This window comes from Ascaphus truei, chromosome 6 (genome assembly GCF_040206685.1).
Source record: "Ascaphus truei isolate aAscTru1 chromosome 6, aAscTru1.hap1, whole genome shotgun sequence".
Taxonomy (NCBI): Eukaryota; Metazoa; Chordata; class Amphibia; order Anura; family Ascaphidae; genus Ascaphus; species Ascaphus truei.
The window spans coordinates 27,659,621-27,684,697 of record NC_134488.1 but is presented as its reverse complement, the minus strand read 5'-3'; the positions used below and the strand labels follow the sequence as shown (position 1 = coordinate 27,684,697).

The 25,077-nt window shown below is 51.3% G+C and overlaps 1 protein-coding gene across 2 annotated transcripts in view; it reads right to left on the bottom strand.

Moving 5' to 3' along the window:
• MAN1C1 (mannosidase alpha class 1C member 1) overlaps positions 1-25,077 on the bottom strand; it is a 61,281-nt gene that overhangs the window by 19,341 nt on the left and 16,863 nt on the right. For both annotated transcript variants that reach the window (XM_075603740.1, XM_075603741.1), the window contains 4 exons: positions 22,941-23,056; positions 9,650-9,730; positions 7,432-7,526; positions 3,594-3,717 (listed from right to left, as the gene is read on the bottom strand). In XM_075603740.1, coding sequence (XP_075459855.1) covers positions 3,594-3,717; positions 7,432-7,526; positions 9,650-9,730; positions 22,941-23,056 — 416 coding nt within the window. The remainder of the gene's footprint in view (positions 1-3,593; positions 3,718-7,431; positions 7,527-9,649; positions 9,731-22,940; positions 23,057-25,077) is intronic.

Genomic DNA, 25,077 nt, shown 5'->3' with positions numbered 1-25,077 from the left:
GAAAAGTTTTGCCACACCTTAAAGGGGCGGACAATGTCGCCAAATTACTGCGAATTGAGCTCAATATACCGCCAGACAGTGAGCAAAACATGGCGTTTGAGCCCTATTTAACATCTCAGCATTAAGCGACTAGCGATGTTAGAGAATTCCACAAGCAAATCTAGCGGTCATCGAGAAATCGCGTTATGAATGCGCGGTTTGCGACCCCGTGAGAACGTGCTGCACTTCTCCAGTGCTGAATATGATGAACTGAATTTGGGAAGGTTAAGTTGGGGGAATCACTGCAAAACCTGGTCATTCTAAATGGGATTAAGAGGTGTAATGGCAATGGTCACACTAGTTTAATCAATGAACACAGCACAAAGGTTGGGATTGACCAAGCTATCGGGCCACGATCCAGAAGTAACTGCTGTTGACCTGAATGGCAGTGACTGCTGGATCGGGTTGCGACATCCTGCATCGCGGCTCGCTGAATCCCGGCCTAAATGGGCATTTTATTGATGAAGGGCTTGTTACAATAGATAGTGTATATGCTCAGAAGCAATAGCTAAGATTTCAGTGAGTTTATAATAACAGTAAAACATTTTGTGCCCCCAAAAATTCAGCCTAGCGCACCGAGCCACACGTAAAATACTGAATAATACGAACGCGCCATTAAATATATTTACGCTATATTTACTTTGCATCCATATGAATAATCAATGAGGGGTTATACATTTAAAATCATTATGACTCAAGCATACTTTAGAGATGCTATACTACAGGTAAAAAGTAATGAACTATGGTTCCCCCCCTCTGCGTGCCGCCATGTTCAGTGTTCTGCGTCTCTCTGCCGTCTGACTCTCACCTCTTATGATATCATTTATAGTTCTGCCTGTAACAGAGACCATTTGGTGAGAGTAGGGGGGTGGGGGCTTACCGTAGGAATACTTCATTCCCCCCCTTTTTTTGTTATTTGTATATGTAAACAATGTGACAATGTATAATTCTACATTCTTTCCTAAACTGGCAATTGTTTGGTTCTCCTGTTATTAATCTGGCAAAATCCTGATTGTGCGCCTAACGAAATGGCCGCCTTTCAAGTTCAATCATTCAGTCAGTGTAACTCAGCAGCTACAATGTATCCTGATATTACTAAGGTGACATTAACTATTGTTACAGTTTGCAGCTCAAACTGCTGGGAACATTAGCAACAAATTATCACAAACAGGAAAGTGTTACAAAGATCTTGCACTGCTGGGGAGGTGGGATAAAACCTGCTATAGAAATAAAGAAATAAAAGGAAGCGCAGTATATTAAAACGAATTAAAAGTGACATTAAGAGTTGAATTAAAAAGAAAACAAAACCCACTATTATCTAATACTACAGAACTGATTTTATATATATATATATATAATCAAAAAATAAATAGATGATACCGTTCTGTGGCTAACGAAATGCTTTTATTTGTGCGAGCTTTCGAGATACACTGATCTCTTCTTCCGGCGATGTTACAATGAATGAAGCAAAAGGTATACTTAAAAACAGTGTCTCTTGGAATGTTATCTGTGCTGTTCCTTCCCCCGGTGTGGATGTGTTTTATGGCTAGAGGTGTCAAAAGGTTACTGAAAGCAAGTGAAGAAAGAGTGTGTATGTGTATCAGTGTGAATAAAAATGAATGGAGAGCCCACAGTATATACAGTGCTTTACACAAGGTGTGTGTGGAGTGGGAGTGGATATAAATGGTGTGGGTGGGTGTGGAAATGTGAGAGTTTGTAGCACAACTAAAAGTGTGTGTGGATACTTAGTGGTCCCTATTGGTGTATAGGGATGGAAAAACAAGGAGTATTAGTATGTGTGAGAAACAGCTGTGTGTGCATACATATAGCACAGTTTGTACAGACATGGCCTTTAGCGCTTATGGGACGAGAGTTCACTACTGTCAGTAATGACTCATAAAATTTCGATCTCTGTTTAGGCCACTGCTAAGTGTCCCGAACAGTTGCCTGTTGGCGAACATTTCTCTGACTCTGGCCATAAGATGAACGATCTGAGGGTGGCCATACTCAAAAGTAATCTTAAAACACCGAAAGAGAGACGGTTGCATGAATACAAATTTATGCAACTGTTCGGGACACTTAGCAGTGGCCTAAACAGAGATCGAAATTTTATGAGTCATTACTGACAGTAGTGAACTCTCGTCCCATAAGCGCTAAAGGCCATGTCTGTACATACTGTGCTATATGTATGCACACACAGCTGTCTCTCACACATACTAAGGCTAAGGCCCCGCTCCCAGAGTCAGCGCACCCGCACTGCTGACAGGCGGTGCGCTGAGATACACAGACCGCGATATGCGGTCTGTAGGGAGCGGGAGCCGGAGCGGGAGGTGGGCGGGTGGTGGGCGGTTTGACAGGGAGGGAGGGCGTGGCTTGAGCGGAGGGACCCGCTACTCTCCTCCACGGACTCGGGCTGGAGCTGGAAAGTAAGTTTAAACACACACACGCAGGCACTCATTCATACACGCACACGCACACGCACACGCACACACACACACAGGCAGGCACTCACGCACTCATACACACACACGCGCGCACACACAGGCAGGCACTCACGCACTCATACACACACACACACACACAGACAGAGGCAGGCACTCACGCACTCGGGCACACACATACACACACAGACAGGCACGCACGCACTCAGACACAGACAGGCACTCACCTGCTTTCACTCCACACTCCTCCCCGCTCCCCGAAGCCTCTCCTCCTCCCGAAGCCTCCCCTCCCCATTGGCTCACAGCCACACACGTCACGCGTCAACGCTAGGAAACACCATTCTGTTGTGTCTCCTAGCGGCTGACGCGCCACAGCGTGTAGTCAGCTGTGCCGCCAGGGGGGACCGGGACCGGCTCGCGAGGATTCCCCTGCTGGTGGGGAACTCGCTACATTGCCGCCCGCGCCAACGAGCGCAGCGGGACCGAGGCCTAATACTCCTTGTTTTTCCATCCCTATACACCAATAGGGACCACTAAGTATCCACACACACTTTTAGTTGTGCTACAAACTCTCACATTTCCACACCCACCCACACCATTTATATCCACTCCCACTCCACACACACCTTGTGTAAAGCACTGTATATACTGTGGGCTCTCCATTCATTTTTATTCACACTGATACACATACACACTCTTTCTTCACTTGCTTTCAGTTACCCTTTGACACCTCTAGCCATAAAACACATCCACACCGGGGGAAGGACCAGCACAGATAACATTCCAAGAGACACTGTTTTTAAGTATACCTTTTGCTTCATTCATTGTAACATCGCCGGAAGAAGAGATCAGTGTATCTCGAAAGCTCGCACAAATAAAAGCATTTCGTTAGCCACAGAACGGTATCATCTATTTATTTTTTGATTATATATATATATATATATATATATATATATATATACATGAGCTTTCATGTTATACAGCTTTAAATTGTCATTTTATATCACTGTATTGTGGTCCAAATTATGCTGCTGCTTTACGAATAAATAAGAAAAGGAATGACACCGACACTGATGATGTATTTAATCCTACACAATTATATACAGCACTTGCCTTTTCAGTAAACACCAAATTCCCAGATAGTTCACTGAGCTGTAAAAATTCTAAGTGCAAGGTACCAAATTCTGCCAGAATGCTGCTCCCGGCCGACGCCCAGCCCCAGCTCCAGTTCAGCCCGCTGAAAGAGAAGTCAGAGGTCACACGCGCAGCAATGTGACGCGCGCAGCAATGTGACGCGCGCAGCAATGTGACACGCGCAGCAATGTGACACGCAGCAATGTGACACGCGCAGCAATGTGACACGCGCAGCAATGTGACACGCGCAGCAATGTGACACACGAGCAGCAATGTGACACGCGCAGCAATGTGACACGCGCAGCAATGTGACACGCGCAGCAATGTGACACGCGCAGCAATGTGACACGCGCAGCAATGTGACACGCAGCAATGTGACACGCGCAGCAATGTGACACGCGCAGCAATGTGACACGCGCAGCAATGTGACACGCGAGCAGCAATGTGACACACGCAGCAATGTGACGCGCAGCAATGTGACACGCGCAGCAATGTGACACGCGCAGCAATGTGACACGCAGCAATGTGACACGCGCAGCAATGTGACACGCGCAGCAATGTGACACACGCAGCAATGTGACACACGCAGCAATGTGACACGCAGCAATGTGACACGCAGCAATGTGACACGCGCAGCAATGTGACACACGCAGCAATGTGACACGCAGCAATGTGACACGCGCAGCAATGTGACACGCGCAGCAATGTGACACACGCAGCAATGTGACACGCGAGCAGCAATGTGACACGCGAGCAGCAATGTGACACGCGCAGCAATGTGACACACGCAGCAATGTGACACGCAGCAATGTGACACGCGCAGCAATGTGACACGCGCAGCAATGTGACACGCGCAGCAATGTGACACGCGCAGCAATGTGACACGCGCAGCAATGTGACACGCGCAGCAATGTGACACGCGAGCAGCAATGTGACACGTGCAGCAATGTGACACGCGCAGCAATGTGACACGCGCAGCAATGTGACACGCGCAGCAATGTGACACGCGAGCAGCAATGTGACACGCGCAGCAATGTGACACGCGCAGCAATGTGACACGCGCAGCAATGTGACACGCGCAGCAATGTGACACGCGCAGCAATGTGACACGCGCAGCAATGTGACACGCGCAGCAATGTGACACGCGCAGCAATGTGACACGCGCAGCAATGTGACACGCGCAGCAATGTGACACGCGCAGCAATGTGACACGCGCAGCAATGTGACACGCAGCAATGTGACACGCAGCAATGTGACACGCAGCAATGTGACACGCAGCAATGTGACACGCGCAGCAATGTGACACGCGCAGCAATGTGACACGCAGCAATGTGACACGCGCAGCAATGTGACACGCAGCAATGTGACACGCGCAGCAATGTGACACGCGCAGCAATGTGACACGCGCAGCAATGTGACACGCGCAGCAATGTGACACGCGCAGCAATGTGACACGCGCAGCAATGTGACACGCGCAGCAATGTGACACGCGCAGCAATGTGACACGCGCAGCAATGTGACACGCGCAGCAATGTGACACGCGCAGCAATGTGACACGCAGCAATGTGACACGCGCAGCAATGTGACACGCGCAGCAATGTGACACGCGCAGCAATGTGACACGCGCAGCAATGTGACACGCAGCAATGTGACACGCAGCAATGTGACACGCGCAGCAATGTGACACGCGCAGCAATGTGACACGCGCAGCAATGTGACACGCAGCAATGTGACACGCAGCAATGTGACGCGCAGCAATGTGACGCGCAGCAATGTGACGCGCAGCAATGTGACACGCGCAGCAATGTGACACGCGCAGCAATGTGACACGCGCAGCAATGTGACACGCGCAGCAATGTGACACGCGCAGCAATGTGACACGCAGCAATGTGACACGCGCAGCAATGTGACACGCGCAGCAATGTGACACGCGCAGCAATGTGACACGCGCAGCAATGTGACACGCGCAGCAATGTGACACGCGCAGCAATGTGACACGCGCAGCAATGTGACACACGCAGCAATGTGACACACGCAGCCAAATGAAACCAGTTGAAGCATTTTTCGAACGGCAGTAACAAAATGTAACCCTTTTGCTGAGCGACAAGCAGGTGAAGGCCGCGATTATAGTGAACGCGACGGCGTGGGCGATTTCGCACGCTGTGCAAACAAAGTGCACCGGGCCGGCCTTAATGTGCGCCAGCGCGGGCGACATGAAGAGCGACCGAGCGGTAGATTTTACAAATCATTTCGTTTTTTCTGTGCTGCGGCCACGTCACGGCCGTGCCACGTGAGTGGTTCAGCCCATGAGGGTGAAACAGCCTAGTGACGCGTCCGCCACGCTTCCATCTAAAAGTGCACACATCGCTCAGGCGAAAGGTGCGCGCGGCGTCATGCACTCCTTCGCCCGTGCGCGCTACTGTAAACGTAGCCGAACAAGTGTAGAAGGCACTGAGGCTGTTTTGATGCTCGGATGGCTGTGCAAAAGGCATTGTGGCATCAAGACCACTCGATGGCTTCTGTGGCTCCAGGCAATCTCACGGTGCCCACTTACCACCCTGCCCAGCCAAAAGGAATGGACTAAGATATCCACCTGTCCCATTCTGGTGGCAACTGCAGATTTGTTACTAGATGCAAGACAAAATTCACTGACTAGCATAAGGACCAACAGGGCATAAGCCTGCGGGATGTTCAGTGAATGCAACACTATCCCTCTGAAGGTTAAAGAGCATCAATATTACTTTAAGAATGGGACAAAAACGTGCCTAATATTTTTCGGGTGTATATATCCCTTTTCGATCAGCCGAGAGCCTCTAAATATCACTAGTTTCAGTTTACTCAAAGTCGGACTTGGCGGGGATTTTCAATGCAGATAAAAGGGACAGAAGTTAATGTAGAATTCCATACATCCCATTGTAATGTGGGCATCATGTAACTGTTTCTATCACCCCCTCTGAAATTGTAAGTTGGCGTAATTCTTAGGAGCTCTATACAGTGACACTTAAAAGGTGCCAAAAAATATCGTTGGGAAATATCCATGGGTGTCAGATTTAGGTACAAAAAGGTGTCAATCACAGAGATGTGGCCCTTTAAACATGTCACTGCCATTAGTACACTTTGGTCCTAGGATGGATTGTCTCTTTAAAGGCAAAGGTGGAAGTCCCTTTCTAAGCATCAATGACAAAAAATGCACTTGTCCCTTTATACACCACCAACTCAATGTTGGACATTCTAAAAGGCAGTAACATAGCACAGCGGAGAGCTTACAAACGACAACAGGATGCTTGCAAAGTGCTGCATTCTGGTGACTTTAAGGTGTATAAGAGGTGATGGGTAGTACGATGAGAAGCTGACGCTTTGCTCTACGTGCATCAGTGAGCGATTTGGGGAGTTAGGGGAGAAGATGTGCAGAACAGTGTTATGGTGGGATGTTTTTAAAATATATATATATATGTAAATACTGCAGTTTGTCTTTGCATCAGTTAAATCCACTAAGTCCTAAGTGTCGTAAAATACTACGCTCAAGAGATCCGCATCAGATGTGAAAACCTCTATAACTGAAGTACATTTGATGCAGGATTCGAACTGACGCAAGAGAACATTCTTCAACCTCGATAAGGGGCAGTCTGCTGATTGTGCTACAGATGCTGATGGCAGAGAAGAGGTTAACGTTTCCAATGTCGTGCTACGATAACATAACGACTCTTTGCACAGTGTTCACAGGTTTAAATAAGGAGGGACACCTGGGTTGTCCTACTCAGCGTTTCCCTAATGGGAAATAACCAGGCTCTCCTAATTAGAAACGCAGGGTTCTTACTTCCCCAGATTGATGATCCCTCTCGGGATCCCGGTCGGAGTGCTGAAGGCTGGCAACAGTTTCTGTCCAAGTGCTAGAGCTTTTTCTCTGAAAACCTGAAACCAATGGTAGAGAATTCAGGTACTGTATGCAAATCAGTGTGGAAAACTCTTCGTTGGGCTTAGTGGTGTGAGAGGCAAGCTAATTTAGATTTGTTTGCAGAAGAAAAAGAGGCATCTAAGAGGGGATATGATATGGCGGTGTGACATCTTAAGTGTCACATATAAAGTGTCTACTGAGTTGAAATTAGAGTTGATTTGGAGGTGAAGACTCGGTCCTTCATGAACACTCCTGCGATTGCGAGAACTTGGCTTTCTAAACGCTCTGGCAATTTGTATATATTTATAGACTCACTTTCTAAGCTGCTCTTTAAGCCACTGTGCTGCCCTCCCAGGCCTGATTTATACATCCGCTCTTTCAACTCCTACTCCTCATCTCCAATACCTGGGAACTCTCTCTTCCTACCTCTCTATCCCTGCATCTCATTATGCCTCCCTATTGCTTTTTCTGTTAGCTGCTTCCTTACTCCTTTTGTAAATATTTCTGGTCTCCCCACACCCTCCTATCCATATTTCTGCATCTCCCCATCACCTATACTTGTGCCCATACATTGCACCACTATTTACACACCTCTTTTCCAACCACTTCTACACCCCTCATTAAAAATCACCCCCACAAATAAATAAATACTCCCTCTCTCTCATCTCTCTCATCTCTCTCCTAATCCTGAACCCATCTATAGACACACCTGCTCTCTCCCACGCTGCCCTGACACCTCTCTCCCTGCTAATGGTGTTAACCTATCTAATTTAATATCAACCAACCTTAAAACACAGGCCTCAAAAGAAGCCTCCCAATAGCCTGCACTCATGGTTACTGTCCCACAGTCACTCCTACCAACCATTGTGGCCAAGCACTGCCATCTACAGCACTTACTCCCTCACCTGCTGTCTCTGTAAATCTCCCAACATAGCACTTAGATTGTAAGCTCTCCGGGGCAGGGATTTCCTTTCCTATTGTTTGAATTTGCTGCGCTTATTGTATTATTATAATTCCCTGCACTGTATTGTCTTTGTGAAGAGCTGAGTACACTGTCGGTGCTATAGAAATAAAGACATACATACATACATGATAACTATATATAAATATATTCGGGGACAATACAAGGAGCTTTCAAAAGAACTATTCATCCCACCGGCAGTACAAAGGGCTCAGGGTCATCCCTTAAGGAGATTTCACCAGCAGCAAAGGAAAGGGTTCTGTACAGTAAGGGCAGTTACAATGTGGAATTCATTACCCATGGAGACTGTGATGGCAGATACAATAGATATCTTCATATAAAAGGTTGTGCATCTTTATAGAAAGGAAAGTTATACAGGGATATAGCAAATAAGTAAACATGGGAAGTATGTTGATCCAGGGATTCATCTGATTGCCTTTATTTAGAGTCAAGAAGGAATTAATTTTTCCCTTTATGACACATAAGCATTGGATGATATGTCACTGGGGTTTTTTATTTGCCTTCCACTGGATCAAAATACTGTAAATACAAATATAGGATAAAGTATCTGTCCTCTAGTTTGTACTAATTCATTCTGTGTCTTGGGGAAATCCCAGTAAACTGTACACTTCAATATTCTTTAAAGATTATTGGCCATTTAAGGGTCAGTCGCACTTAGCAGGCAAACAAAGTTTTTTTTTTTTTTTTTTAAACATCGTATGAATATAATTTGCTAGATTCGGGCCGCCAAAAAGTACATTTTCACTTATTTGTTTACTGTGTAAAAATGTATACAGTAGGTTTCTATCTTCACTGGGTTTGTGTAACTCTAACACCATCTGGCACTTATTGTTCTTCCCCTATATCTCAACAATTTGAACAATTTGTCTGTATATATACACCTTAAATTACGTATAGCATTATCACAAAAGATATTAGGTAAAAATCGCAAAGTCTCTGGTAAAAAGTAAAATATATATAACTAAAATACTTATTTGATTTTAAAAGGTGTTAATTATTTGAACGTATTAAACCTGCGACTGCCATTTGCACAACTTTGGTCCTAGGAGGGATTGACCCTTTAACCATTGCACGAGTATTGCACAAGCGAGACGTTTGAATGAATAGAATATGTGCAGAGCATTAGAAAATGATTGGCGCACACATTGCAGACCGTACCTCTCTCCCTGATAAGTAGTAAGCGGACAGCAGCCCTCCTATGTAACGGATGTTCACCTCGAACAAAGAGGCTTCTCCATTCTAACAGCAAACACAAGAATGATGGTTCAGCGTGAGACATTTTAATATTGAGAACTGTACTGTACAATTTAATTAGGCACAGAGCAAATATGTAGCTACTTTTGATATATATATACTGTATATATAGATATTTTTTTTGTGTATTTACAAATCTTTTGTTTGTGTGTATATCATTATAATGATCTCTCTTCTTGGTTCTGTATGAATGCTACGCAGAGCCGCACAGCTCCTGGGCTCTGTATGAATGCTACGCAGAGCTGCTCAGCTCCCGGGCTCTGTATGAATGCTACGCAGAGCCGCACAGCTCCTGGGCTCTGTATGAATGCTACACAGAGCCGCACAGCTCCTGAGCTCTGTATGAATGCTACGCAGAGCTGCTCAGCTCCCGGGCTCTGTATGAATGCTACGCGGAGCCGCTCAGCTCCTGGGCTCTGTATGAATGCTACGCAGAGCCGCTCAGCTCCTGGGCTCTGTATGAATGCTACGCAGAGCTGCTCAGCTCCCGGGCTCTGTATGAATGCTACGCAAAGCCGCTCAGCTCCCGGGCTCTGTATGAATGCTACGCAGAGCCGCTCAGCTCCCGGGCTCTGTATGAATGCTACGCAGAGCCGCTCAGCTCCCGGGCTCTGTATGAATGCTACGCAGACTTGCTCAGCTCCCGGGCTCTGTATGAATGCTACGCAGAGCCTCTCAGCTCCTTGGCTCTGTATGAATGCTACGCAGAGCCGCTCAGCTCCTGGGCTCTGTATGAATGCTACGCAGAGCCGCTCAGCTCCCGGGTTCTGTATGAATGCTACGCAGAGCCGTTCAGCTCCCGGGTTCTGTATGAATGCTACGCAGAGCCGCTCAGCTCCCGGGCTCTGTATGAATGCTACGCAGAGCTGCTCAGCTCCCGGGCTCTGTATGCATGCTACGCAGAGCCTCTCAGCTCCTGGGCTCTGTATGAATGCTACGCAGAGCCGCTCAGCTCCTGGGCTCTGTATGAATGCTACGCAGAGCCGCTCAGCTCCTGGGCTCTGTATGAATGCTACGCAGAGCCGCTCAGCTCCCGGGCTCTGTATGAATGCTACGCAGAGCCGTTCAGCTCCTTGGCTCTGTATGAATGCTACGCAGAGCCGTTCAGTTCCTTGGCTCTGTATGAATGCTACGCAGAGCTGCTCAGTTCCCGGGCTCTGTATGAATGCTACACAGAGCCTCTCAGCTCCCGGGCTCTGTATGAATGCTACGCAGAGCCTCTCAGCTCCCGGGCTCTGTATGAATGCTACGCAGAGCCTCTCAGCTCCTGGGCTCTGTATGAATGCTACGCAGAGCCACTCAGCTCCCGGGCTCTGTATGAATGCTACGCAGAGCCGCTCAGCTCCCGGGCTCTGTATGAATGCTACACAGAGCCGTTCAGCTCCCGGGCTCTGTATGAATGCTACGCAGAGCCGTTCAGCTCCTTGGCTCTGTATGAATGCTACGCAGAGCCGCTCAGCTCCCGGGCTCTGTATGAATGCTACGCAGAGCTGCTCAGCTCCCGGGCTCTGTATGAATGCTACGCAGAGCCGCTCAGCTCCCGGGCTCTGTATGAATGCTACGCAGAGCCGCTCAGCTCCCGGGCTCTGTATGAATGCTACGCAGAGCCGCTCAGCTCCCGGGCTCTGTATGAATGCTACGCAGAGCCGCTCAGCTCCTGGGCTCTGTATGAATGCTACGCAGAGCCGCTCAGCTCCCGGGCTCTGTATGAATGCTACGCAGAGCCGTTCAGCTCCTTGGCTCTGTATGAATGCTACGCAGAGCCGTTCAGCTCCTTGGCTCTGTATGAATGCTACGCAGAGCTGCTCAGTTCCCGGGCTCTGTATGAATGCTACGCAGAGCCTCTCAGCTCCCGGGCTCTGTATGAATGCTACGCAGAGCCTCGCAGCTCCCGGGCTCTGTATGAATGCTACGCAGAGCCTCTCAGCTCCTGGGCTCTGTATGAATGCTACGCAGAGCCACTCAGCTCCCGGGCTCTGTATGAATGCTACGCAGAGCCGCTCAGCTCCTGGGCTCTGTATGAATGCTACGCAGAGCCGCTCAGCTCCCGGGCTCTGTATGAATGCTACGCAGAGCCGCTCAGCTCCCGGGCTCTGTATGAATTCTACGCAGAGTCGTTCAGCTCCCAGGCTCTGTATAAATGCTACGCAGAGCCGCTCAGCTCCCGGGCTCTGTATGAATGCTACGCAGAGTTGCTCAGCTCCTGGGCTCTGTATGAATGCTACGCAGAGCCTCTCAGCTCCTTGGCTCTGTATGAATGCTACGCAGAGCCGCTCAGCTCCTGGGCTCTGTATGAATGCTACGCAGAGCCGCTCAGCTCCTGGGCTCTGTATGAATGCTACGCAGAGCCGCTCAGCTCCCGGGTTCTGTATGAATGCTACGCAGAGCCGTTCAGCTCCCGGGCTCTGTATGAATGCTACGCAGAGCCGCTCAGCTCCCGGGCTCTGTATGAATGCTACGCAGAGCCGCACAGCTCCCGGGCTCTGTATGAATGCTACACAGAGCCGCTCAGCTCCCGGGCTCTGTATGAATGCTACGCAGAGCTGCTCAGCTCCCGGGCTCTGTATGAATGCTACGCAGAGCCTCTCAGCTCCTGGGCTCTGTATGAATGCTACGCAGAGCCGCTCAGCTCCTGGGCTCTGTATGAATGCTACGCAGAGCCGCTCAACTCCCGGGCTCTGTATGAATGCTACGCAGAGCCGTTCAGCTCCTTGGCTCTGTATGAATGCTACGCAGAGCCGTTCAGCTCCTTGGCTCTGTATGAATGCTACACAGAGCCGCTCAGCTCCCGGGCTCTGTATGAATGCTACGCAGAGCTGCTCAGCTCCCGGGCTCTGTATGAATGCTACGCAGAGCCTCTCAGCTCCTGGGCTCTGTATGAATGCTACGCAGAGCCGCTCAGCTCCTGGGCTCTGTATGAATGCTACGCAGAGCCGCTCAACTCCCGGGCTCTGTATGAATGCTACGCAGAGCCGTTCAGCTCCTTGGCTCTGTATGAATGCTACGCAGAGCCGTTCAGCTCCTTGGCTCTGTATGAATGCTACGCAGAGCTGCTCAGTTCCCGGGCTCTGTATGAATGCTACGCAGAGCCTCTCAGCTCCCGGGCTCTGTATGAATGCTATGCAGAGCCTCTCAGCTCCCGGGCTCTGTATGAATGCTACGCAGAGCCTCTCAGCTCCTGGGCTCTGTATGAATGCTACGCAGAGCCACTCAGCTCCTGGGCTCTGTATGAATGCTACGCAGAGCCGCTCAGCTCCCGGGCTCTGTATGAATGCTACGCAGAGCCGCTCAGCTCTCGGGCTCTGTATGAATGCTACGCAGAGCCGCTCAGCTCCCGGGCTCTGTATGAATGCTACGCAGAGCCGCACAGCTCCCGGGCTCTGTATGAATGCTACGCAGAGCCGCACAGCTCCCGGGCTCTGTATGAATGCTACGCAGAGCCGCTCAGCTCCCGGGCTCTGTATGAATGCTACGCAGAGCCGCTCAGCTCCTGGGCTCTGTATGAATGCTACGCAGAGCCTCTCAGCTCCTTGGCTCTGTATGAATGCTACGCAGAGCCGCTCAGCTCCCGGGCTCTGTATGAATGCTACGCAGAGCCGCTCAGCTCCTTGGCTCTGTATGACTGCTACGCAGAGCCGCTCAGCTCCCGGGCTCTGTATGAATGCTACGCAGAGCCGCTCAGCTCCCGGGCTCTGTATGAATGCTACGCAGAGTCGTTCAGCTCCCAGGCTCTGTATAAATGCTACGCAGAGCCGCTCAGCTCCCGGGCTCTGTATGAATGCTACGCAGAGTTGCTCAGCTCCCGGGCTCTGTATGAATGCTACGCAGAGCCTCTCAGCTCCTGGGCTCTGTATGAATGCTACGCAGAGCCGCTCAGCTCCTGGGCTCTGTATGAATGCTACGCAGAGCCGCTCAGCTCCCGGGTTCTGTATGAATGCTATGCAGAGCCGTTCAGCTCCCGGGCTCTGTATGAATGCTACGCAGAGCCGCTCAGCTCCCGGGCTCTGTATGAATGCTACGCAGAGCCGCACAGCTCCCGGGCTCTGTATGAATGCTACGCAGAGCCGCTCAGCTCCCGGCCTCTGTATGAATGCAACGCAGAGCTGCTCAGCTCCCGGGCTCTGTATGAATGCTACGCAGAGCCTCTCAGCTCCTGGGCTCTGTATGAATGCTACGCAGAGCCGCTCAGCTCCTGGGCTCTGTATGAATGCTACGCAGAGCCGCTCAGCTCCTGGGCTCTGTATGAATGCTACGCAGAGCCGCTCAGCTCCCGGGCTCTGTATGAATGCTACGCAGAGCCGTTCAGCTCCTTGGCTCTGTATGAATGCTACGAAGAGCCGTTCAGCTCTTTGGCTCTGTATGAATGCTACGCAGAGCTGCTCAGTTCCCGGGCTCTGTATGAATGCTACGCAGAGCCTCTCAGCTCCCGGGCTCTGTATGAATGCTACGCAGAGCCGTTCAGCTCCCGGGCTCTGTATGAATGCTACGCAGAGCCGTTCAGCTCCTTGGCTCTGTATGAATGCTACGCAGAGCCGTTCAGCTCCTTGGCTCTGTATGAATGCTACGCAGAGCCGCTCAGCTCCCGGGCTCTGTATGAATGCTACGCAGAGCTGCTCAGCTCTTTGGCTCTGTATGAATGCTACGCAGAGCCGCTCAGCTCCCGGGCTCTGTATGAATGCTACGCAGAGTCGCTCAGCTCCCGGGCTCTGTATGAATGCTACGCAGAGCCGCTCAGCTCCCGGGCTCTGTATGAATGCTACGCAGAGCCGCTCAGCTCCCGGGCTCTGTATGAATGCTACGCAGAGCCGCTCAGCTCCCGGGCTCTGTATGAATGCTACACAGAGCCGTTCAGCTCCTTGGCTCTGTATGAATGCTACGCAGAGCCGTTCAGCTCCTTGGCTCTGTATGAATGCTACTCAGAGCTGCTCAGTTCGCGGGCTCTGTATGAATGCTACGCAGAGCCTCTCAGCTCCCGGGCTCTGTATGAATGCTACGCAGAGCCTCTCAGCTCCCGTGCTCTGTATCAATGCTACGCAGAGCCTCTCAGCTCCTGGGCTCTCTATGAATGCTACGCAGAGCCACTCAGCTCCCGGGCTCTGTATGAATGCTACGCAGAGCGGCTCAGCTCCTGGGCTCTGTATGAATGCTACGCAGAGCCGCTCAGCTCCCGGGCTCTGTATGAATGCTACGCAGAGCCGTTCAGCTCCTTGGCTCTGTATGAATGCTACGCAGAGCCGTTCAGCTCCGTGGCTCTGTATGAATGCTACGCAGAGCTGCTCAGCTCCCGGGCTCTGTATGAATACTACGCAGAGCCGCTCAGCTCCCAGGCTCTGTATGAATGCTACGCAGAGCCGCTCAGCTCCCGGGCTCTGTATGAATGCTACGCAGAGCCGCTCAGCTCCCGGGCTCTGTATGAATGCTACGCAGAGCCGTTCAGCTCCTTGGCTCTGTATGAATGCTACGCAGAGCCGTTCAGCTCCTTGGCTCTGTATGAATGCTACGCAGAGCTGCTCAGTTCCCGGGCTCTGTATGAATGCTACGCAGAGCCTCTCAGCTCCCGGGCTCTGTATGAATGCTATGCAGAGCCTCTCAGCTCCCGGGCTCTGTATGAATGCTACGCAGAGCCTCTCAGCTCCTGGGCTCTGTATGAATGCTACGCAGAGCCACTCAGCTCCTGGGCTCTGTATGAATGCTACGCAGAGCCGCTCAGCTCCCGGGCTCTGTATGAATGCTACGCAGAGCCGCTCAGCTCCCGGGCTCTGTATGAATGCTACGCAGAGCCGCACAGCTCCCGGGCTCTGTATGAATGCTACACAGAGCTGCTCAGCTCCCGGGCTCTGTATGAATGCTACGCAGAGCTGCTCAGCTCCTGGGCTCTGTATGAATGCTACGCAGAGCCGCTCAGCTCCCGGGCTCTGTATGAATGCTACGCAGAGCCGCTCAGCTCCTGGGCTCTGTATGAATGCTACGCAGAGCTGCTCAGCTCCCGGGCTCTGTATGAATGCTACGCAGAGCTGCTCAGCTCCCGGGCTCTGTATGAATGCTACGCAGAGCCGCTCAGCTCCCGGGCTCTGTATGAATGCTACGCATAGCCGTTCAGCTCCTGGGTTCTGTATGAATGCTACGCAGAGCCGCTGAGCTCCCGGGCTCTGTATGAATGCTACGCAGAGCCGCACAGCTCCCGGGCTCTGTGTGAATGCTACGCAGAACCACTCAGCTCCCGGGCTCTGTATGAATGCTACGCAGAGCCACTCAGCTCCCGGGCTCTGTATGAATGCTACGCAGAGCCTCTCAGCTCCCGGGCTCTGTATGAATGCTACGCAGAGCCGCTCAGCTCCCGGGCTCTGTATGAATGCTACGCAGAGCCGCACAGCTCCCGGCCTCTGTATGAATGCTACGCAGAGCCGCTCAGCTCCCGGGCTCTGTATGAATGCTACGCAGAGCCGCTCAGCTCCCGGGCTCTGTATGAATGCTACGCAGAGCCGCTCAGCTCCTGGGCTCTGTATGAATGCTACGCAGAGCCGCACAGCTCCTGGGCTCTGTATGAATGCTACGCAGAGCCGCTCAGCTCCCGGGCTCTGTATGAATGCTACGCAGAGCCGCTCTGCTCCCGGGCTCTGTATGAATGCTACGCAGAGCCGCTCAGCTCCCGGGCTCTGTATGAATGCTACGCAGAGCTGCTCAGCTCCTGGGGTCTGTATGAATGCTACGCAGAGCCGCTCAGCTCCTGGTCTCTGTATGAATGCTACGCAGAGCTGCTCAGCTCCCGGGCTCTGTATGAATGCTACGCAGAGCTGCTCAGCTACCGGGCTCTGTATGAATGCTACGCAGAGCTGCTCAGCTCCTGGGCTCTGTATGAATGCTACGCAGAGCCGCTCAGCTCCTGGGCTCTGTATGAATGCTACGCAGAGCCTCTCAGCTCCCGGGCTCTGAATGAATGCTACGCAGAGCCGCTCAGCTCCTGGGCTCTGTATGAATGCTACGCAGAGCCGCACAGCTCCCGGGCTCTGTATGAATGCTACGCAGAGCTGCTCAGCTCCCGGGCTCTGTATGAATGTTACGCAGAGCTGCTCAGCTCCTGGGCTCTGTATGAATGCTACGCAGAGCTGCTCAGCTCCCGGGCTCTGTATGAATGCTACGCAGAGCTGCTCAGCTCCTGGGCTCTGTATGAATGCTACGCAGAGCTGCTCAGCTCCCGGGCTCTGTATGAATGCTACGCAGAGCCGCTCAGCTCCCGGGCTCTGTATGAATGCTACGCAGAGCCGCACAGCTCCCGGGCTCTGTATGAATGCTACGCAGAACCACTCAGCTCCCGGGCTCTGTATGAATGCTACGCAGAGCCACTCAGCTCCCGGGCTCTGTATGAATGCTACGCAGAGCCTCTCAGCTCCCGGGCTCTGTATGAATGCTACGCAGAGCCGCACAGCTCCCGGGCTCTGTATGAATGCTACGCAGAGCCGCTCAGCTCCCGGGCTCTGTATGAATGCTACGCAGAGCCGCTCAGCTCCCGGGCTCTGTATGAATGCTACGCAGAGCCGCTCAGCTCCCAGGCTCTGTATGAATGCTACGCAGAGCCGCACAGCTCCCGGCCTCTGTATGAATGCTACGCAGAGCCGCTCAGCTCCCGGGCTCTGTATGAATGCTACGCAGAGCCGCTCAGCTCCCGGGCTCTGTATGAATGCTACGCAGAGCCGCTCAGCTCCTGGGCTCTGTATGAATGCTACGCAGAGCCGCACAGCTCCTGGGCTCTGTATGAATGCTACGCAGAGCCGCTCAGCTCCCGGGCTCTGTATGAATGCTACGCAGAGCCGCTCTGCTCCCGGGCTCTGTATGAATGCTACGCAGAGCCGCTCAGCTCCCGGGCTCTGTATGAATGCTACGCAGAGCTGCTCAGCTCCTGGGGTCTGTATGAATGCTACGCAGAGCCGCTCAGCTCCTGGGCTCTGTATGAATGCTACGCAGAGCTGCTCAGCTCCCGGGCTCTGTATGAATGCTACGCAGAGCTGCTCAGCTACCGGGCTCTGTATGAATGCTACGCAGAGCTGCTCAGCTCCTGGGCTCTGTATGAATGCTACGCAGAGCCGCTCAGCTCCTGGGCTCTGTATGAATGCTACGCAGAGCCTCTCAGCTCCCGGGCTCTGTATGAATGCTACGCAGAGCCGCTCAGCTCCTGGGCTCTGTATGAATGCTACGCAGAGCCGCACAGCTCCCGGGCTCTGTATGAATGCTACGCAGAGCTGCTCAGCTCCCGGGCTCTGTATGAATGCTACGCAGAGCTGCTCAGCTCCTGGGCTCTGTATGAATGCTACGCAGAGCTGCTCAGCTCCCGGGCTCTGTATGAATGCTACGCAGAGCCGCTCAGCTCCTGGGCTCTGTATGAATGCTCTGTATGAATGCTATGCAGAGCCGCACAGCTCCTGGGCTTTTTATGAATGCTACGCAGAGCCGCTCAGCTCCCGGGCTCTGTATGAATGCTACGCAGAGCCGCACAGCTCCCGGGCTCTGTATGAATGCTACGCAGAGCCGCTCAGCTCCTGGGCTCTGTATGAATGCTACGCAGAGCCGTTCAGCTCCCGGGCTCTGTATGAATGCTACGCAGAGCCGTTCAGCTCCCGGGCTCTGTATGAATGCTACGCAGAGCCGCTCAGCTCCCGGGCTCTGTATGAATGCTACGCAGAGCTGCTCAGCTCCCGGGCTCTGTATGAATGCTACGCAGAGCCGCTCAGCTCCTGGGCTCTGTATGAATGCTACGCAGAGCTGTTCAGCTCCCGGGCTCTGTATGAATGCTACGCAGAGCTGCTCAGCTCCTGGGCTCTGTATGAATGCTACGCAAAGCCGTTCAGCTCCCGGGCTCTGTATGAATGCTACGCAGAGCCGCTCAGCTCCCGGGCTCTGTATGAATGCTACACAGAGCCACTCAGCTCTCGGGCTCTGTATGAATGCTACGTAGAGCTGCTCAGCTCCTGGGCTCTGTATGAATGCTATGCAGAGCCGTTCAGCTCCCGGGCTCTGTATGAATGCTACGCAGAGCTGCTCAGCTCCCGGGCTCTGTATGAATGCTACGCAGAGCTGCTCAGCTCCCGGGCTCTGTATGAATGCTACGCAGAGCCGCTCAGCTCCCGGGCTCTGTATGAATGCTACGCAGAGCCGCTCAGCTCCCGGGCTCTGTATGAATGCTAAGCAGAGCTGCTCAGCTCCCGGGCTCTGTATGAATGCTACGCAGAGCTGCTCAGCTCCCGGGCTCTGTATGAATGCTACGCAGAGCCGCTCAGCTCCCGGGCTCTGTATGAATGCTACGCAGAGCCGCTCAGCTCCCGGGCTCTGTATGAATGCTAAGCAGAGCTGCTCAGCTCCCGGGCTCTGTATGAATGCTACGCAGAGCTGCTCAGCTCCCGGGCTCTGTATGAATGCTATGCAGAGCTGCTCAGCTCCCGGGCTCTGTATGAATGCTACGCAGAGCCGCACAGCTCCCGGCCTCTGTATGAATGCTACGCAGAGCCGCTCAGCTCCCGGGCTCTGTATGAATGCTACGCAGAGCCTCTCAGCTCCCGGGCTCTGTATGAATGCTACGCAGAGCCTCTCAGCTCCCGGGCTCTGTATGAATGCTACGCAGAGCCTCTCAGCTCCCGGGCTCTGTATGAATGCTACGCAGAGCCGCTCAGCTCCTGGGCTCTGTATGAATGCTACGCAGAGCCGCACAGCTCCCGGGCTCTGTATGAATGCTACGCAGAGCTGCTCAGCTCCCGGGCTCTGTATGAATGCTACGCAGAGCTGCTCAGCTCCTGGGCTCTGTATGAATGCTACGCAGAGCCGCTCAGCTCCCGGGCTCTGTATGAATGCTACGCAGAGCCGCTCAGCTCCTGGGCTCTGTATGAATGCTACGCAGAGCCGCTCAGCTCCCGGGCTCTGTATGAATGCTACGCAGAGCCGCACAGCTCCCGAGCTCTGTATGAATGCTATGCAGAGCGGCTCAGCTCCCGGGCTCTGTATGAATGCTACGCAGAGCCGCTCAGCTCCCGGGCTCTGTATGAATGCTACGCAGAGCCGCTCAGCTCCTGGGGTCTGTATGAATGCTACGCAGAGCCGCTCAGCTCCTGGGCTCTGTATGAATGCTACGCAGAGCTGCTCAGCTCCCGGGCTCTGTATGAATGCTACGCAGAGCTGCTCAGCTACCGGGCTCTGTATGAATGCTACGCAGAGCTGCTCAGCTCCTGGGCTCTGTATGAATGCTACGCAGAGCCGCTCAGCTCCTGGGCTCTGTATGAATGCTACGCAGAGCCTCTCAGCTCCCGGGCTCTGTATGAATGCTACGCAGAGCCTCTCAGCTCCCGTGCTCTGTATGAATGCTACGCAGAGCCGCTCAGCTCCTGGGCTCTGTATGAATGCTACGCAGAGCCGCACAGCTCCCGGGCTCTGTATGAATGCTACGCAGAGCTGCTCAGCTCCCGGGCTCTGTATGAATGCTACGCAGAGCCGCTCAGCTCCTGGGCTCTGTATGAATGCTACGCAGAGCCGCTCAGCTCCCGGGCTCTGTATGAATGCTACGCAGAGCTGCTCAGCTCCCGGGCACTGTATGAATGCTACGCAGAGCCGCACAGCTCCCGAGCTCTGTATGAATGCTATGCAGAGCGGCTCAGCTCCCGGGCTCTGTATGAATGCTACGCAGAGCTGCTCAGCTCCCGGGCTTTGTATGAATGCTACGCAGAGCTGCTCAGCTCCCGGGCTCTGTATGAATGCTACGCAGAGCCGCTCAGCTCCCGGGCTCTGTATGAATGCTACGCAGAGCCGCTCAGCTCCTGGGCTCTGTATGAATGCTACGCAGAGCCGTTCAGCTCCCGGGCTCTGTATGAATGCTACGCAGAGCCGCTCAGCTCCTGGGCTCTGTATGAATGCTACGCAGAGCTGCTCAGCTCCCGGGCTCTGTATGAATACTACGCAGAGCTGCTCAGCTCCCGGGCTCTGTATGAATGCTACGCAGAGCTGCTCAGCTCCCGGGCTCTGTATGAATGCTACGCAGAGCCGCTCAGCTCCCGGGTTCTGTATGAATGCTACGCAGAGCTGCTCAGCTCCCGGGCTCTGTATGAATGCTACGCAGAGCTGCTCAGCTCCCGGGCTCTGTATGAATGCTACGTAGAGCCGCTCAGCTCCCGGGTTCTGTATGAATGCTACGCAGAGCTGCTCAGCTCCCGGGCTCTGTATGAATGCTACGCAGAGCTGCTCAGCTCCCGGGCTCTGTATGAATGCTACGCAGAGCTGCTCAGCTCCCGGGCTCTGTATGAATGCTACGCAGAGCTGCTCAGCTCCCGGGCTCTGTATGAATGCTACGCAAAGCCTCCGTGGTGCAGGGTTCACAACCTACAGTAATTTTGTTGGGAAGCAGAAAGCAAATCCAATTCCCTTTTGCTTGGGAATAAGCACATTTGTGCAGAGAGCGGCCCACCCTATGCAGAGAGCGGCCCACCCTATGCAGAGAGCGGCCCACCCTATGCAGAGTGCCAGATAAGGAGGAGGGGAGGACTGTGGCTGCTTCTCCTACAAGCTGCAGGATGTGAAATGTGAGAGGAGTATTTATAGACAAAAATCAACTGGGAAGAATGAGCTTTGTGAAGCAGTGAGACAGAGCGCTGGAGGATGCAGCTGATGCAGGAGTTAGCTTCCCATAAAGATGTGTGCACTGCTATATATAGAATATACAGAGGCTTAGCTCTCCTAACGGTGCTCCCGTCATCTTGCCATGGACATGTGCTGAATAAATAGTTTTTTCAGATTTTATTTGCACACCAGCATCTCTTTATATTGTGCACCAACCACCATCTTTCCTCGTTTTCACTACTACAGTGTATAATATACACAATATCATGTTTTATATATGTTTGTACTACTATTACATCATATTTACATATAAATATGTTTGTGCACTATATTATATATACTATGTGTATTATATATACTTTGTATGTGTGTGGTTAGATAGATAGATACACACACATAATCAAAAATGAATAGACGATACCTTTCTGTGGCTAACGAAATGCTTTTATTTGTGCGAGCTTTCGAGATACACTCCGCAGGAAGAACAGATCAGTGTATCTCGAAAGCTCGCACAAATAAAAGCATTTCGTTAGCCACAGAAAGGTATCGTCTATTCATTTTTGATTATTAAGCTTGGCTAACATCTCTCTCTCTCTCCTCTCTCTCCTCTCTCTCCTCTCTCTTCTCTCTCTTCTCTCTCTTCTCTCTCTTCTCTCTCTTCTCTCTCTCTTACATTCACATGTCTTAGACAGGTCTGCAACCCTGCCTTTCAACCATTATCACCTAGCATACAGTGCTCCCACTGCAGTGGTAAAAGCACTGTATGCTAGGTGATAATGGTTGAAAGGCAGGGTTGCAGACCTGTCTAAGACATGTGAATGTGCTCACAAGTGATATTCTTCATTGTATAAAATGTATATAAATGATTGTTTCCATTTTTCAATATGCATGTTTTTGACCATTATTAATAAATCAAACAATGATGCAAAAACAGCGTCGTTCCTCCTCTTTTCATGTTTCACAACTATTTACACAGTTCAGCCCCCCACCCTCTACTGCTTGTCCTCTAACTACATAGGAGAAAAGAATCTCCATGTGGTACTCCAGGAAATCTTGCAGTCCAATCGCATTGAAGGGTACGATAGAGGCAGAGGGTCTTTTTAGCTCCCATTGGGCAATTTTTGCTAATAAAACTTTTGTATTTTTTCCCATTTCATCCTGCCTCCGGTTCTCTTTGTTGCAGTGCTCTATGTTTTTTACTGCTTGTCCTCTGGCACTGCCCCTCAAATGGGCCCACAGTTAATCCTAGACTCTATTCCGCTTACAGATTGGCAGGGCCAATGCACGATGAATTATATCCCTCAGTGACGTTATTCACGTAGAGCTGATGCTCACACACGCAAGCTGTGTCTTAGACCAGGCGTGCTCAACTCCAGTCCTCAAGTCCCCCCACCCTCAACAGGACAGGTTTTCAGGATATTCCAGCTTCACCACAGGTGGCTCAATAAGTCCCTGCTTCAGCACAGGTGGCTGAATCAGTCCCAGCTTCACCACCTCCGATTGAGCCACCTGTGCTGAAGCTGGGATATCCTGAAATCTGAAAACCTGACCTGTTGTTTTTGAGGACTGGAGTTGAGTACCCCTGCCTTAGTCATTATCTTACCACGTTCAGATCAAGGCTGTTTTCGACCCATATCTGTGCAGCTTCAAACTCCTCCTTTAAATCCATGATGAAAAGTGTGTCCAAGGCATCTACAATTGTAGCTCCTTGAAGTCCGCCTGTGTGTGAGACGCCTGTGTTAAGACTGATCACCATGTTACAGAATAGATGGAGCATCAGACAAAGTTGAACAATAAAGATATATAGAGATTATGGTTACAGTCACATAGTTGTGCTGTTTCATGAATGATGGCTAAAACCATACAATGTGTCTGCATTCAACTCTAAATTAAATGAATACTCCATGCCCCCTAGTATTAATACCACCATAACCTCTCGTTCGTGCTACTAATAAATACTTCACTTCAAAGCTACATTATCCAGCATCTGTCGCTATGCAGTCAATAATAAGAACATCTCAAGGTCTCATCGCTATCTGAGTTTATCCATCCTGCTTGCAGAATAGAATTGGTTTTCTCAATAAATGTAATGGAAAAAAATGGTCTCTTTTGGCTTTTGTGGGAAATGAAGAAACGTTTTAATGGGGACTCCTAGTAAAGTGTGCGTGTCAATCAACCCCCTACCCCAGGGGTGGCCAGCTCACGCCCTCAAGGGACTGGACTGTTGGGAACTGGAGTGGACCATCCCCGCTCTACTCTTTGCCAACGTTGTAATTGGAAGGAGGGTATAGTCAGAGTGGACACTTTTCCTATTCATGGTCCCACTCAACACACAGTAAAATCACCCAGAAGGAAACCCAACCACTTCCATGTTTTAAGTTACCATGTTTACCAATGTAAAAAAAATATTTAATGTTATTTCTAATTAGATGACACTGCTGAGGCTAAAAATCAAGTGAGATTAATTCCACGTCAATAAGACGCCTAGAAAATCCTGGAGAGCTGTCACATCTACCTTTATCCCTATGGCGAGGAGCTACGTGCATGTTGGAGTATAAAGAGATGAGAGACCCCACATTTCATAGGAGCTTCCACTGGACCATTTACTCATTCATAAAGAATAGGGTTCATATATATTTCCAAGAACTGAATAGAACACATTGAAACACATCGTTGGAAAGTTCCAAATATCCATACACAGGCACAGATCCACTAAACAGTGCTAAGCTTTAACTCGCCTTTACGCCCAATTTACGTGAATGTTAAACCTTAGCTCCCTTTGGTGGCTCTGGGCCATAGTATGTTATTTTACATTACACTTTATGAAACTCTTTAAGTTGCATTTGGAAAGTCTGTAACACATCTACAAGAAACCGAGCCCCTTATCATATTTTAAAACACAGAAACATAGAATTTAACAGCAGATAGGAACCACGTTACCCACCGTCTCCCCATGTTCCTGTGTGCTGTGAAACCTTCCACCCTCTTTGATCCTCTGCGTTCGTAACTATTTAGGATAGCCTTATTTGTATCTCAAGCACTTTGTATTCCCTTAGTACAGGGGAGCGCACACTGGGGGGGGGGGTAAGATTTTCCAGGGGGGGAGCGCGGCGGTTGCAGAAGCCCCGCGCTCTTCCCCAAGGCATTCAAATTAAATGCCGGGGGATCGCGTGAGGCCTCTGCAACGTCCGTTACCTTGTCTTCAGCGACGCGTCGCCATGGCCCTGTGATGTCACGTGACCCCGCGGCTTCATTTGACACCGAAGACAAAGGTAAGGAGGGGGGCGCGAGCAGGGGGGGAGAGCAAGCAGGGGGGCACAGGGGGAAAAGTTTGCGCAGCCCTGCCTTAGTGGATTAGCCTCTACCACCTCTGCTGGGAAGCTCTGCCATGTATCCACCACCCTTAGTATCCAGCGCCAGAGCGTGACCTCTCGTTCTAGCACATCGCTTTCTCTGAAATATGCTTCCCCCTCCTGCACCTCGTGGAAACCCTTTATATATTTGAAAGTGATATCCCCTTTTCCAAGCTGTTGAGGTACTTTAGTCTTTTCTGAGAAGTTGTATGGTTTCCCGAAAGAATCGCACCACATTTTCCTTGTCACAGATATGTGGCGCCTGTTATTATAACTTCTAGCGTGTCGGGAAATCCACAACGCGAGATTTCGAAGCTGCTCCATTCAAATAACCGTAACGTGCACCAAAAGCCATGGGGGAGGGGGGGGGAGGGAGGGAATGCGGGG